This window comes from Tinamus guttatus, unplaced genomic scaffold (assembly GCF_059628265.1).
Source record: "Tinamus guttatus ecotype Peru unplaced genomic scaffold, ASM5962826v1 Tinamus_guttatus_pri_ptg000343l, whole genome shotgun sequence".
Taxonomy (NCBI): domain Eukaryota; kingdom Metazoa; phylum Chordata; class Aves; order Tinamiformes; family Tinamidae; genus Tinamus; species Tinamus guttatus.
Genome location: NW_028288877.1, coordinates 686,273 through 700,000, shown reverse-complemented (window position 1 = coordinate 700,000; position 13,728 = coordinate 686,273). Strand labels below are relative to the sequence as shown.

Below are 13,728 nucleotides of genomic sequence, written 5' to 3'. Positions count from 1 at the left end.
GATCCAACTTTAAAATAAAAAATCTGACGAAGTTTTCCAACCATCTTTAACCTTTCTCACTCGTGTATTTATTCCTGTAAACATCTTTACCCACGAATTACAACTAAGAGCATCCTAATAGAAGTGTCTTCAGGAGGCACCAAAATGTAGATAGAGTCATAGAAAAGGAGCTATAAGAGGCCACAGGGTTGCAAGGGATAGAGGGGACTAAATAGCTGATAGAGGAAATGTTGGGAGAGAATCTGTGTTGCCTTTTAAGTGAATATTTTTTCCATGCCCTCTCATGAATATAGTAAGAGCATTGCATTTGAAAGTGTTCTCATAAGAATGGTGCTGATTTTGTGCTCTCCAAGTCAACCATAAATGTAATTGATTTTCTTTATGTTGACTGGTTTTCCCATCCTTAAAGTAGTGTGTGACTTGAAAATAAGCCTATCACTTACTTTTCATGGCACTGAAAATACTAGCTCATTTATCATATTATAGATTTATGATGGTACCTCCCTAGAGCTAATGGAATCTTTCATGAGTGCTCTAGCAGTACTGTTTTACTGAGAAAAAAAAATCTATAGTCTCCTAAAAATATCTGTTATGGCTACAGGAGACAAACAGTGCCAATATTCTCATTATTATAAGTTTAGGAATGATATCAGAGAAGTGTAAATTAACAGTGTATTGAAATAGAAATGATATTATGGTGCTAAATGGAGACTAAGAGGTATTGTATAGCAAGTTGTTAGTAAATCTTGAGGGCTTTTCTCTAAAAGAAATAAGAATGTGGTGGTTGTAATTTGTAGGATTAATTCATTCTCCTGCTAAACACTAAATTACATGGCTGTATAAAGCTAGACTCATTTTTAAGTCAGCACACTTGATTTATTATGTGAACAAGATGTTGAAATAAATTTGTCTAGTGAGTGCTATAAGTAAAAATAGTCTGTTTTTTGTTCTCAGAATAGTCACAGCACTGAAGTTCATATTTACATATGATTAATTTCGATACTTTTCCTATGTACACTCTGTACATACTCATCTATATGTCAGTTTGAGCCATGGGCTGTCTATTATGGTATTTTTTATTTTCATAAAATTTTAGAAAATGGCGCTGAGAAAAGGACACTGAAGACGATGAAATCTAGATTGAAGCATATCCAGCCTTTTGATCAAAACTGGATCAGCTGTACCTTACTCATGACAGACGCTTGTCTTACCTGTTTTTAATCCTCCAGTAATGGAGATTCCTATGCGGTGCTCCCCAAGCAATCTCTTCCAGAATTTTATTATCCTTTTCATTAGAATGTTTTACTTGATGCCTAATTTGACTTTTATGTGTTTGATTATTGTTATTTCCCCAATAACCTATCCCTGATCTGGATTTAACAACATAAGATCATCTGACTTTTCTTTGTTGATTGTATATTCCTATGATTTGATCATTCTGACTACTCTCCTCTGAACTCTTTCCAAGTCTTTACGAAAGTTGAGGACTAACTGCGAAGACTTACTTAAGACTTGCCAAATGCAAATTCTAGTCTTGCTCTACTAATATTCTGAATCAGTGGTTGCACCATATTTTTACATCATGTGCTGCTGCCACTGCAGCTCTGTTGAAACAGATGTAGAGTGTGTTTCACACAAATCTAGTATCTCTCTCAGCCGATGTACTTATTTATATAATGACACTTGAAAGGATTGTGTTTCTTTTCTGTGTATCACTTTAAGTTGAAAATCAATATACTGCTTTAACTTGTCTATCACCTTAAAAGAGGAGAGTTGTTCAAGGATATGAAGCATATATATTGATTAATTTTACAACATAATTACATTGATCTAGAAGGTCAGAAAGAAAACGTGTGTTGGAAAAAATGACGCAAAGCTCTTATTTGTCTTTTACAGGGAGCAAGAGTACAAAATACAGCCAAGAATTTAGGAGTGAGGGACCGAACACCACAGTCCGTCCCAAGGTAACTGTTTGTGCTCTAGACTGTGATTTGTCTAGTTAGTGACAAATTGTATCCTAGAGGCTCACGAGTTAGCAACTAACGTTGATGGCATTGTATTTTGGTAATGGTAAGATCTGACTTAATATACATAGGATCAACTAGGTTTTTAGCCATATAATTTTAATTAATTAGTTGCAGAAGTTACAGCTGTGCAGCACTTTAAAACTTAACCCCGTGTTTTCATAATTAAGATGAATCAGATTTCACTAGTGAAAAATCAGTAAGTCCTTCATCACTTGTGATCTTCAGTATTTTGAGGGAAATATTCATTCCTTAAGTGCAAAACCCGATTTTAATGAAATACTGCACTGCAGTAGCTTAGTGCAATCACACTCTAGTTGCTTTTAGAGATGACATGGTCTCTTTGTCTTGTCCTGAAGCATCCATTAGATTAAAAAGCTGCCTAAATATAGAACACATATTTTTCAGTGACATGATAGATTACAGACACCTGAAATGTGTTTTTAATAAGTATAATGTTTACAAATGAAAATAACAACTCCGGTGTGCTTAGTTTCATTTTAAGGTAGTTATATTAATCCAGCTATCATTTTTTTTCTACCAATTTAAAGCATAATATTTCTTGATGATTAATAATAACATGTTGAAGATACGAACAGATATGAGGGCATGCATAACAGACCCATGGTGGTATTTAAATTTCATCAGGAAAAGAATGTAATACTAACATCTTATTGAGAGGTTTATATGTATGTATGAACATATATATTGCCCATAGCCTTACAAGAAAGACTGCCTTCAGGATTTTGAGCAGTAATTCTATAGGAATCTTTTCTTATGCAGTTTGCTCCCCTTTCTTCAAGTGTGCCAGTTTCTTTCCATTGGGAATTGTTGGTTATAATCTGTTCACAGCAAATCACTGGGCATCATGCCATGCTTGTGCTGGATCTAATCATAGAAAAGGAGTTCACAAGGTATGAGGAAATTTGAAGAGTGGTGTTGCATACATACATGTGTCTTGTGTCCCCACGTAGGGCAAGATAGATGGACTTCTCCAATTCCCTCTGCCAGCTTTAGGAGTGAGACTGAGTCTGGCAGTAGTCTGACACAGTAGTCTTCTGCAAATATTTATTTGCATTTTAACTGCCTTCTAAGTACTTTCAGTCTCACATTTCCTTTGCTTTTGACAGGTATTTTATCAAACACACATCTTTATTGAAAGATTTATGTTTCATACCTATTACTGTGTCTAATGTCTAATCTAACCATCAGAGTTCAAGCCTTACATATTTTTACGGACTTATTCCACATAAGTAGATACAGTTGAATTTTTTTAACCCTCAAAGAGGATAGATGATCCATAGCAGCAGTGCAGGTTGTCTTGGTCTACTGTGATTAGTTAAGCCTAGAAAAACAAAAGCAAAAACAACCAACAAACAAAAAAACAGTAATATATATGATAGTTTACTCCAACAAGAGCAATGCCCTACTCTTAGGTAAACCAAAGAAGACAGACCAAGACATCAGCTGCGCTGGCACCCAATAACTTTGCAGTGGTCACTAGTATCAATAAGTAAAAAGAACACTCCTAATGTCCTGCTTAGGTAATGACCCCAGGAGGAATATCAATACTTGCTGCCTGTTCATACTGTTAAACAAAGTTCAAAACTAGTTTCAAGGAGGATGGCCAGTCCTGAAAAACAGCATTTGCAAAAGTGCTTTATCAACAAAAGAGTTGATGAACTCTGCGTCACCAAAAATCTATGGCATAGGTGAAATGCCGTCCAACAAAAGTGCTGATTCTGAGGCTGGGGAAAGGATTCAGAAGGTTTCTGTACCATACACATGCAGGGGATTCTGTGTTTTACACAGTTTTCAGTGTAGAACATTCCATTGGTGCTTGAGGAGACATTGATATGATGACTATTAAATGTCTCTGTTGAATGCTCATCTTTGTTATAAAAGCTCATCTTCATTATTCTTCTTTCATGTTGGGTGTTAGGGCAGGAGGCGTTTGGCTGGGTAACTCAAATGGGTCAATAGCCTTCTGGTTTCCCATTGCAGAATCTTATGCTTTAATAGGAATCCCCACAGAATACATCTGTGGAGCAGTTCTCTTTCACAGCTCTAGTAAGAGGAGTCTGTGTTTTAAGCTGTTATCAGAAGCTCAGCCAGCTGCAGCAAGGAGTATAGGCAAACCCACTGCCAGTAAAGCCATTATCCTTTCTAGCAGATGCAGGTGTAACTTCTCACACTAACAATTAGTTTAAAGGCAACCCATGATCAACTGTCTTGCACTGTTGGATCCACAGCCCTAAAATAGCATTTTATGCATGAAAAGCTGCATGAACTTTTGTAGTATGAGCAGTATGACTCTGGCCTTCATTGGACTCTGTTGAGACATAATTCTGCAGATGACCAAAGGTTTGTGAGAAACCAAGTCTAGTTCTTTTCCCACCCCTACATGAGGTAGTAGGTATCTGGATTGAAAGCTTTTGTCATAAAAGAGAAGTTCAAGTAATACTAACAGGAAAAAGGAAAGGAAAAAAGGAAAAAGTTACAAATGATTGGCCAGCAGCCATTTATTACCTTTCTTGTGCAGGCAAAATTTGAAAATTTGAAATCTATTACATCAATTAGAAGAAGGTCACTTATCTCCAGGTGAAAATCCCATAACTTAGCCATAAAGAGCTAAATGAAAATCATCAGATGACTTTAGAACATAGAATGAAGCAGAGACGCATCCAAGGTGCTTGCAAGTCAGCAGCAGTAACAGTGTCCCAGGAATATCTCATTGACCTCGGGCTTTGGAGTATTTTGTGTACCATCAGAGATAATAAGCCATGTAAGTCATAATGCTTATCAGCATGAGTGATACTTTCGGTATATGGGTAATTGATACTGCAGGTTATCAATTCTTTGATGCCCTTTACCATTAAAGACAGCTCCATTTAAATGTGCTTTCAAGGAATTATCTGTTCTCTGCAGTTGCCACTGTTCACTGTCTTTTCTCAGCTGATTTGTATCATCTCAAACACCTGTTACATATTGAGCCAGACGAGGCTGTTTCTATCTTCAGTCTGTAACTCCTTAGGGGCTTATGCGGTCTCTCTGTAACTTTGTTTTGGAAAAACTTTAACATGAAAATTTCCCAAATCTTGGTACTTCAGGCTCAGCAGTCCTGTATATTGTTCCATTAAAGCAAGATTTTGCTAAAACCTCACTGATGATTAACCCCACTGTCATTATTGACTTAAATGAGACTCTGACAGTCTATCTGTCTTCTTCCTGCTCTGCATATTGTTAATTTATTGCACTGACGGAATTAAATAATTCAGAGTAAGCCCTGGTTTACTCCTGTCGCCATACACGGGTATATAGAGGCCAGGCAAACTCGTTCTCTCCTTGGAAGACAGAGATGAAATCTATGTCTGTTGGCTTGTGTGTGTCCTAACAAATACACTGGCTTAGGCACCAATGCTTACTTGACCTTAAACGGTCAGATGACCAGATGACAGTGTAGGAGTGCCCCTCAGGGTGCTTTTGAAAGCTCCACTGGTAGAGCTGGTGTTCTGCATTTCGACCCTCCAGAAATGATACTGCCCGCAGTAAGAGTCAGGACTTATTTACCCCGTGCAGTTGTGTGTTGTCAGTGTCCCATGGATTTTGACTCATAAGGGAACTGAAAGAGAAGAGCAGATACTCTGCCCTGCTGTGGAATAGTCACAGAGCATGTTTTCTGTCATGAAGCATCATGGCATGAAGAGGTTTTCAGTATTCACAAGGGCTATGACACAGTCAGCCCCTCAAGTAGATCCAGTGGCAGAGCATCTTGCCAAGACAGCAGCAACTGACTGAGCTTGGATTCTTTGGGAAGCCCTGTCACATGTCCAGACTTTTGTTTTTCATGTCCAGCTCTAGTATGATTTTGAAATGCCCAACTGGTTTAAGTGCAATGATATAAATCAGTGTGATGATTTGCTGGCAAGTTTGCAAAATCTACCCAGAAAACTCAGATACACAGAGCATCTCAATCACCTCCAAAATGTGAGGCAGTCACTATCCTGCCTGTAGTCAGACCCACCCAGTCCGTTTTGCTTTTTTCTTTGTTTGGTTGTGCTTTTTTTTTTCCTTCTGTATTTCAGTATCATACACTCTCGATATTCAGTATTAATGTGTCTGCGGTGTTATTGTCTTTCCACTTTGGACTTTAAATGCTTTTTCTCCTTGCCATACCCAACTCCTTAGCACACTGTTTTTGCTTCAGTAATACACTTTCCCTGAGGAAAACACATAATCTCCAAATGAGATCATGTCTCTTGCTGTTTCAAACTCGTGTGGTTCTGGGCGAAATGCTGGATATTCCTAGAGAACAGAGAAGCCTCTTTTAATGAGCCTGAGATCAGAATGATTGCCCTTTATTTCCCATGCTCCTGATATTAGAGGAACTTTCCAAACACTTGTTAATAACCAAGTCCATGCCAAAGGATTTAGTAGAAATTCAGAGCAACAGATAAGTTATTGAGTTAGTAGAGACCTCCCTGCTTTCAGAAAGAGTTCTTCACTACATAAGCAAAAAAGCTTGATTAAACAGGAATGTTGTTTTACTGTCTTTTCCTTATTACTTATAGATGTGTGTCTTGATAATACCACTATGAATGCAAACGAATGGTCATTTTTATAAACAAGATTTGATTGGGTTTATACCAATGTTATTAAACCGAATTCAATGAAATTACTTGTGCGACAGAAGACTCAGATTTAGTTTGTCTTGCCTAAATTAGCCTGTTTTAAGAAGGACCAAGCTCTCAAAATAATGATTGATCTATTTTTTTTCTATCAGATTATACAAGTTATGCCAGCCACCACCACCCGTCGGAGAAGAATGAGGAGAACTGCTCCAGAAAATAACCCAATAAAGACTTTTAGGACACCAGGACTATGAAATCTAACTGCATTGTAGCAGTATGTGCCTGGGGCTTTGATAAGTAAAAGCCCTTTACTCAGGATAAAGAAAGAAATATCCTAAATAGTCTGTATTGACATTGGAATATGACTTCCAAAAAAAGCATTTCTGGAATCCTGGAATCTGTGCACTCCAGCCTTGTTAGGAAAACAGGATTTTTCCTCGGGATTTTTACACTGGAATCATGTTCATTAGATGCTCAGTCCTGTTTAGCTACATGAAATAGGCACAGGCAGTAGCTTGAAAACAGATCTCTTGTGTCCAAGTGAAATCATTCTCTCTGAGCTAGAGTATCCTTCTCCTGGAATGGATAAAAGCCTGCATAAGGGACAGGCACTTCATATGGGACCTTTTGCACTGATAATCCTTTTTTTTTTTTTTTTAAATCCTGTCAGCATCATAAATTCTCACCTTTTTATAACAATGAAATTAAAGTTTCAAGGATATCGTGTAAGTGAGGTTTAAGGATAAAAACTCATCTCAGAGTTGTGTGTAATGACTCCAGGCTGACTGCTTCTATGAATATGTGTCCATGGAAGCACAGCCCTGTTGAAAGTATCCCGTTGTCATTCTCATTTTGAAGGAATGTGAAAATGGCATCTGAGATGCAGTTTTACCCTTCTTCAGTTGTCATACTGAAGGAGAGAAAAATCTGAAGTCTGATTTTCTTTCATTGTTGGATTGAATTTGAGACTCTGATGTCTAATGGATGTTTTACATTGTAATGTCTCTGTATTTCAGAGTTGTTCAACATTGTGCGTATTTTTGTACAGTATACTAGCAAAACTTTACAAGATGAGGATGGGACAGTGTTGTTACATTTAACTGGAAATGTTTGTGCAAGTTTTGGTGTTTTAATGTTTTACCCCATCATTTTCATTATTTTGTCAGTTTTTAAGAGCTTTTCAGTACTTTCTTGTGAAGATGTAACTTCATAACTGTTACAGATTTATTTTGAAGATTCTACAGTTGAGAGAGCCCAGGAAAATACATCTGTATTTAGCTGCTAAAGTATTTTCAGAGAAAATACCCCCAAATGACTTCTCATGTCAGAACAAAATAAAGAAAAATTCTGAAACGGCTCCAGTTGTAGTCGTAGCACCTACACATTCTGTTAGATATGAACATGTACTGTCTGAATAAAATCTATTTTCTATGCAGTAGCAGCCTGTAGTTATGCTGTAGCAATCAAACCTCACAGCATAATATTTTGCGTATTATCTAATTATTTATATTTTTTTGACAAATGTATTAGTTCACAAAGAAATAGATAGGAATTAAGAAGCACTCTTACAAAGAGTGCTTTTTCCATAGGATTTATAGGGACTTCTTTCATTTCTCCGAAGGAGGAATTAGGACTCCTACAGTTTTCAGTATTTTTAAGTTTGTACACAGACTTTAACTTTGTTAAGAAAGTAAATATTTTTATATATCTACAGATACATATGTGTGCACCTATTCTATCTTCGATGTGTATATATTTATATAGTCATATCAATTTATTAGTGATCTGGCCTTGAATATAGAATGTTTTCCTTAAACAGTGACAAAAGCACAGAATAATGAACACGAGCCACGATTTATCCTCTGTGCTTTGGAGTTTACGCTCCTTAATAGTTATGGGAAACTATGAAGGTCAAATCTTTTTGATCTTTAAAAAAGGTTTTGCTCGGTAGAAAGTTACCCCTTTTGTCTAGGAGGACCCAATGCTTGTACATAAGAAAAGAATGAGTCACAATTTATTTAGTTGCTATTCCAGTCAGAGTGTTTCATACTTTTGGATGTGTTTTATTCAGAGAGGCAGTATTGGTTAGGATAATCCTTGCTTCAGGCAGAAGTGCCAAAAAATGTTTCCGTTATTGCTTGTTCAGAAATCAGAAACACATAGGAGGTGTAACCTTCTCCTGCCAAGGACAGCTCTACAAACCCTGTGGAATGGTGGGAGCTCAAATCTTGCTGGAAAGGGTTGGCTGCATCCTTTTTTTAAATATATATATATATATATATATATATAAAATTTTATTTTATTACACAAGGGGAAGTCAGCTGAATGGAACTGCTAATTCTGTATAATCTAACCTAGAGGACAAATCTGTTGCATATACACATTATTGTAGCTAATCTATTGATCTTTTTTTTTTTTTTTTTTAATCAGGCTGAAAAATGGCAGGAATGCACCCATCCCACCATAGTGTCTCCTATAGCATGGCAATTGTACTATGTTTTGTGTTTGAAAATACAGGGTAAGAGACACTTTTAAATACTGAATGACAAACAGTTATGAGCCACAGTCACTGGACCAAATTTTTCAGCTGTTGTTTCGCATGAGCCTGCATCAGAAATCCTGACCCTTAGTCTTTTTTCACCTATTTTTTGTTGTTTTTTAATAGGCAAAATGGACTGGATCTTCAAGCTCTCTTTAACCTTGACATAGTCAAGAACTTATTCAGCGCTGTGAGCTTCATTATCTGAAGCACTGGTTTGGACCTGTGCTGCCAAATAATTTACTTAATTAGGCTGATATATTCAGAGGAAGTAGAGGAAGGATTTCTAAAGTACTCAAAGGAAATTAGACATAAATCAGGAGACTGACTCTCTTTAGAAAGTGGATGCCTGATTTTTTTCAAAATTTCTGCAAAATCCACTGCTCACTTGAAACTGTGCAGATTTTAGAACTGATTTTCTTGACCCTCTCTTTTCAGAACATATTGTGTATTCCAACACATCTGTATTCTGGGAAAATTAGATGGACATTGAAGAGCTCAAATCATCAATTTAACTATGTTTGTGACCAAGGCTCTTTATCTTGCTTGGTAAATGTATAGGATGTATTTATTGCTTTTGCAATGGCCACATGCAGGATAACAAATCTGTTCTTACCGCAGTATGTTTGTGCTTTCAGAGATTTTTAGGCTTTCAGGCAAGGAGAACAGATGACCAAGAATGATGATTTACAAGAACTTTTTCACCCATAGCCTGTGAAATCTTTGCTTCTGCTATAACATATTATGCAATTTTTATTTTTTTAATCTTTTTTAATGACAATGCATTATACCAGTTTAGGGAAAGCATTCTATATGTCATTTCTAGGTCTTCATTCAAGTTGACTACCATAATTCAGCGGTAGAGAGTGTTATAGGAAATTTAACAGCTGGGAGGGCAGAGTTAAGAGCCAGTAACACTTACATGAACACAGTTGGTTCATGTGTGAAGAGAGCTTCTTGTTTTTAAAGTGGAAGTAAGGATGTTAGGACTATCTTTGTAACCATCACCTATAAGTAAAAGGATGTTACATAGTCCTTATGCTATGAAATGAGCATTGGTTTGGTGTAGCTCCCCGAGTTAAGTAGTATCCTTGCAGATTTTAAATGTAAACTAATTCAAAAAGGTGTATGTGCTGGTTTCTAATTGTTGAGCACATTTGTGTTTAGGAATCCATTTTCAAGTAAGTATTTCTGATTTCAGATGAAGCAGTATCAAGTGTATCTCCACTGAGAAATTTACAATCTTCTGGTGTTTTTCAAAATAGCTGAAACCCAGTGGTTTAAGCAAGTTCATCTGTTTTTATTTTTAATTATTATTTTTTAATGCAGACAATACTGGTCAGAACTTCTACTGTTTTCTAGCCAAAACAGTCAAATTAGGATTTGTGGTAATTACATTTCATTTATTAGATCCCTCTGATTCATACATTTTCAGAAACAAGTTTATTGTTTCCGAATAAGTTTATCATTCTGCATTTCCTTGGAGATTTATTTCACTACTTCTTTGTCGGATTTAGCATATGTATTTAAGACAATTGCTTCAATGTGAGTGTACACATTGCGGTTAAGCATGATGCTCAGAACGGGAAAGTGTCTTTCATTTGTTTTCATTTACATTTGTAAAATCAGTAACTGTAGTATATTTACAATATTGTTGCTTACTATTTACTTTGCAGTTACTAAGTGGATTTGTCTTTCAGCATTTTATGCATATTTTGCACTGTTATTGATTAACATGATGGAAGCAGGAGAGTTTCTTAAGCTACTGCATTGCCTTAGCTATTTTTACACTTCCTTAGAAATGCAGGTAATGCTTTCCTAATTGTCCTCCAGCAGTACACTGGCATTGGTAAATTAGATGCACAGTGCATACCTGTCTCAGGATATCTGAAGTTTTGATGATTAGGTTTTGATATATAAAAAGATACTGAACTCACTTATATTTTTGTATGCTGACAATTGATTTTTTTATATACTGTATATATCCATTGAGAGGTTTTCCTAAAGAAAATGCATTATTAGGAGTATTGCTTTTTTCTGCTAAAACAGGTGACTTTATTCTTGTTAAGTGTGTATAAATGAAGGCCAATTAAGTAGTTATTTCTTACTTAAAAATAAGAATCTCCATGCTAGAAATTCTGTACTGCTAGAATGGAACTACTTTAGAAATAACTACTGCTTTATTTTGAAGGTCCAGTGGAGTGTACTGCTATAAGTATAAGTAGCAAGGACATTTCTGCAAGTATGTAGATATGGACTTTCTTGGGAATATCCACAATATTTCTAATGCGTGTCTGTGTGTGTGTCCTATTTGTACAATATGCATATGTGTCAAATTTAAAAGATTAGGCAGCCTTATTCACTTTTTCATGCCCTGTATATAGTGTATGTAGTTTTTGATGCTTGTTCATTAAGAAAAATGAATACTTTTTGCATTGAAGTATTGCACACATTTTTCAAATGAAGAATATATTGTTTGTAACTCCTCAGTAAGCACAAGTGAGCATTTCTTTTTTTAAAAAATATATGTGTATCAATACACACAATCTGTCAGTGAACTAGCAGCTTCGTGGGTAGTTGAGTTTGTTAGAAGTATCCTTTTGAATTTAATGTTAAATCTTCTTGAAACATGAATTTTGAATTACTTTTTCTTATTTGTAAAGTGTTTATGTAGCATACTTTGGGTCTGTTAGTGTATTGATTATGGATTAAACTAATACTGTGTACTTTTAGATCTATGGTTTATTTTTGTAGTCTGCGTATTAAGACTGGAATGGTAACAGTGTATTACAAAATGTCACATAGCAATAAAACCAATGTTAAGATGGCCACTGCAAATCTCTGTATTTATAAGAAACAGGATTTTGGGACTTGGGGTCTTTAACTCCTTCAGTGTGGCGGCTCATGGAATTTTGCTGCAGGAGAACTGAAACTAGACTTCTAAAACTGCAAGTTTATAATGGGAGCCTTTTCTGAGAATCCAGCCCAGAATCCAGGAGAATCATAGCTCACAATTAAAATATATCTTTATATATTATATAACCAATATATAAGTATATAGATTTATATAACCAAGAGCAGAGTGGTAGTCCACAAAAATAGGAGTCTGTTGCTCAGGGGTGCTATGTTTTGGGAAGGCCGAGGGGACAGGAATGAAAAATCCCTTTCTGCCCTTTCATAAAGATCCAGAGCATCCACCATGATTTGTGAGCTTCGCTTCTTGGAAGGCTGGTGGAGAGCCCACCGTTCCCCGCTGGCTGCCGTCTGCAGGGACGCCCTGAGGAGCAGGGTGCAGGAGCGCAGTGCTCTCCATGTTCCCCGCTGGCTGCCGTCCGCAGGGACGCCCTGAGGAGCAGGGTGCAGGAGCGCCGTGCTCTCCATGTTCCCCGCTGGCTGCCGTCCGCAGGGACGCCCTGAGGAGCAGGGTGCAGGAGCGCCGTGCTCTCCATGTTCCCCGCTGGCTGCCGTCCGCAGGGACGCCCCGAGGAGCAGGGTGCAGGAGCGCCGTGCTCTCCATGTTCCCCGCTGGCTGCCGTCCGCAGGGACGCCCTGAGGAGCAGGGTGCAGGAGCGCCGTGCTCTCCATGTTCCCCGCTGGCTGCCGTCCGCAGGGACGCCCCGAGGAGCAGGGTGCAGGAGCGCCGTGCTCTCCATGTTCCCCGCTGGCTGCCGTCCGCAGGGACGCCCTGAGGAGCAGGGTGCAGGAGCGCCGTGCTCTCCATGTTCCCCGCTGGCTGCCGTCCGCAGGGACGCCCCGAGGAGCAGGGTGCAGGAGCGCCGTGCTCTCCGTGTTCCCCGCTGGCTGCCGTCCGCAGGGACGCCCTGAGGAGCAGGGTGCAGGAGCGCCGTGCTCTCCATGTTCCCCGCTGGCTGCCGTCCGCAGGGACGCCCCGAGGAGCAGGGTGCAGGAGTGCTGTGCTCTCCATGTTCCCCGCTGGCTGCCGTCCGCAGGGACGCCCCGAGGAGCAGGGTGCAGGAGCGCCGTGCTCTCCATGTTCCCCGCTGGCTGCCGTCCGCAGGGACGCCCTGAGGAGCAGGGTGCAGGAGCGCCGTGCTCTCCATGTTCCCCGCTGGCTGCCGTCCGCAGGGACGCCCCGAGGAGCAGGGTGCAGGAGCGCCGTGCTCTCCATGTTCCCCGCTGGCTGCCGTCCGCAGGGACGCCCCGAGGAGCAGGGTGCAGGAGCGCCGTGCTCTCCGTGTTCCCCGCTGGCTGCCGTCCGCAGGGACGCCCCGAGGAGCAGGGTGCAGGAGCGCCGTGCTCTCCATGTTCCCCGCTGGCTGCCGTCCGCAGGGACGCCCCGAGGAGCAGGGTGCAGGAGCGCCGTGCTCTCCATGTTCCCCGCTGGCTGCCGTCCGCAGGGACGCCCCGAGGAGCAGGGTGCAGGAGCGCCGTGCTCTCCGTGTTCCCCGCTGGCTGCCGTCCGCAGGGACGCCCCGAGGAGCAGGGTGCAGGAGCGCCGTGCTCTCCATGTTCCCCGCTGGCTGCCGTCCGCAGGGACGCCCTGAGGAGCAGGGTGCAGGAGCACAGTGCTCTC

At 39.6% G+C, this 13,728-nt stretch overlaps 1 protein-coding gene across 1 annotated transcript in view; it reads left to right on the top strand.

Moving 5' to 3' along the window:
- The window catches only part of PREX2 (phosphatidylinositol-3,4,5-trisphosphate dependent Rac exchange factor 2), a 163,744-nt gene extending 156,741 nt beyond the window's left edge, over positions 1-7,003 (top strand). The window contains exons 40-41 of the mRNA XM_088529745.1: positions 1,897-1,964; positions 6,808-7,003. Coding sequence (XP_088385871.1) covers positions 1,897-1,964; positions 6,808-6,853 — 114 coding nt within the window. The 3' untranslated portion in view covers positions 6,854-7,003. The remainder of the gene's footprint in view (positions 1-1,896; positions 1,965-6,807) is intronic.
- The last annotated feature ends 6,725 nt before the right edge of the window (positions 7,004-13,728 follow it).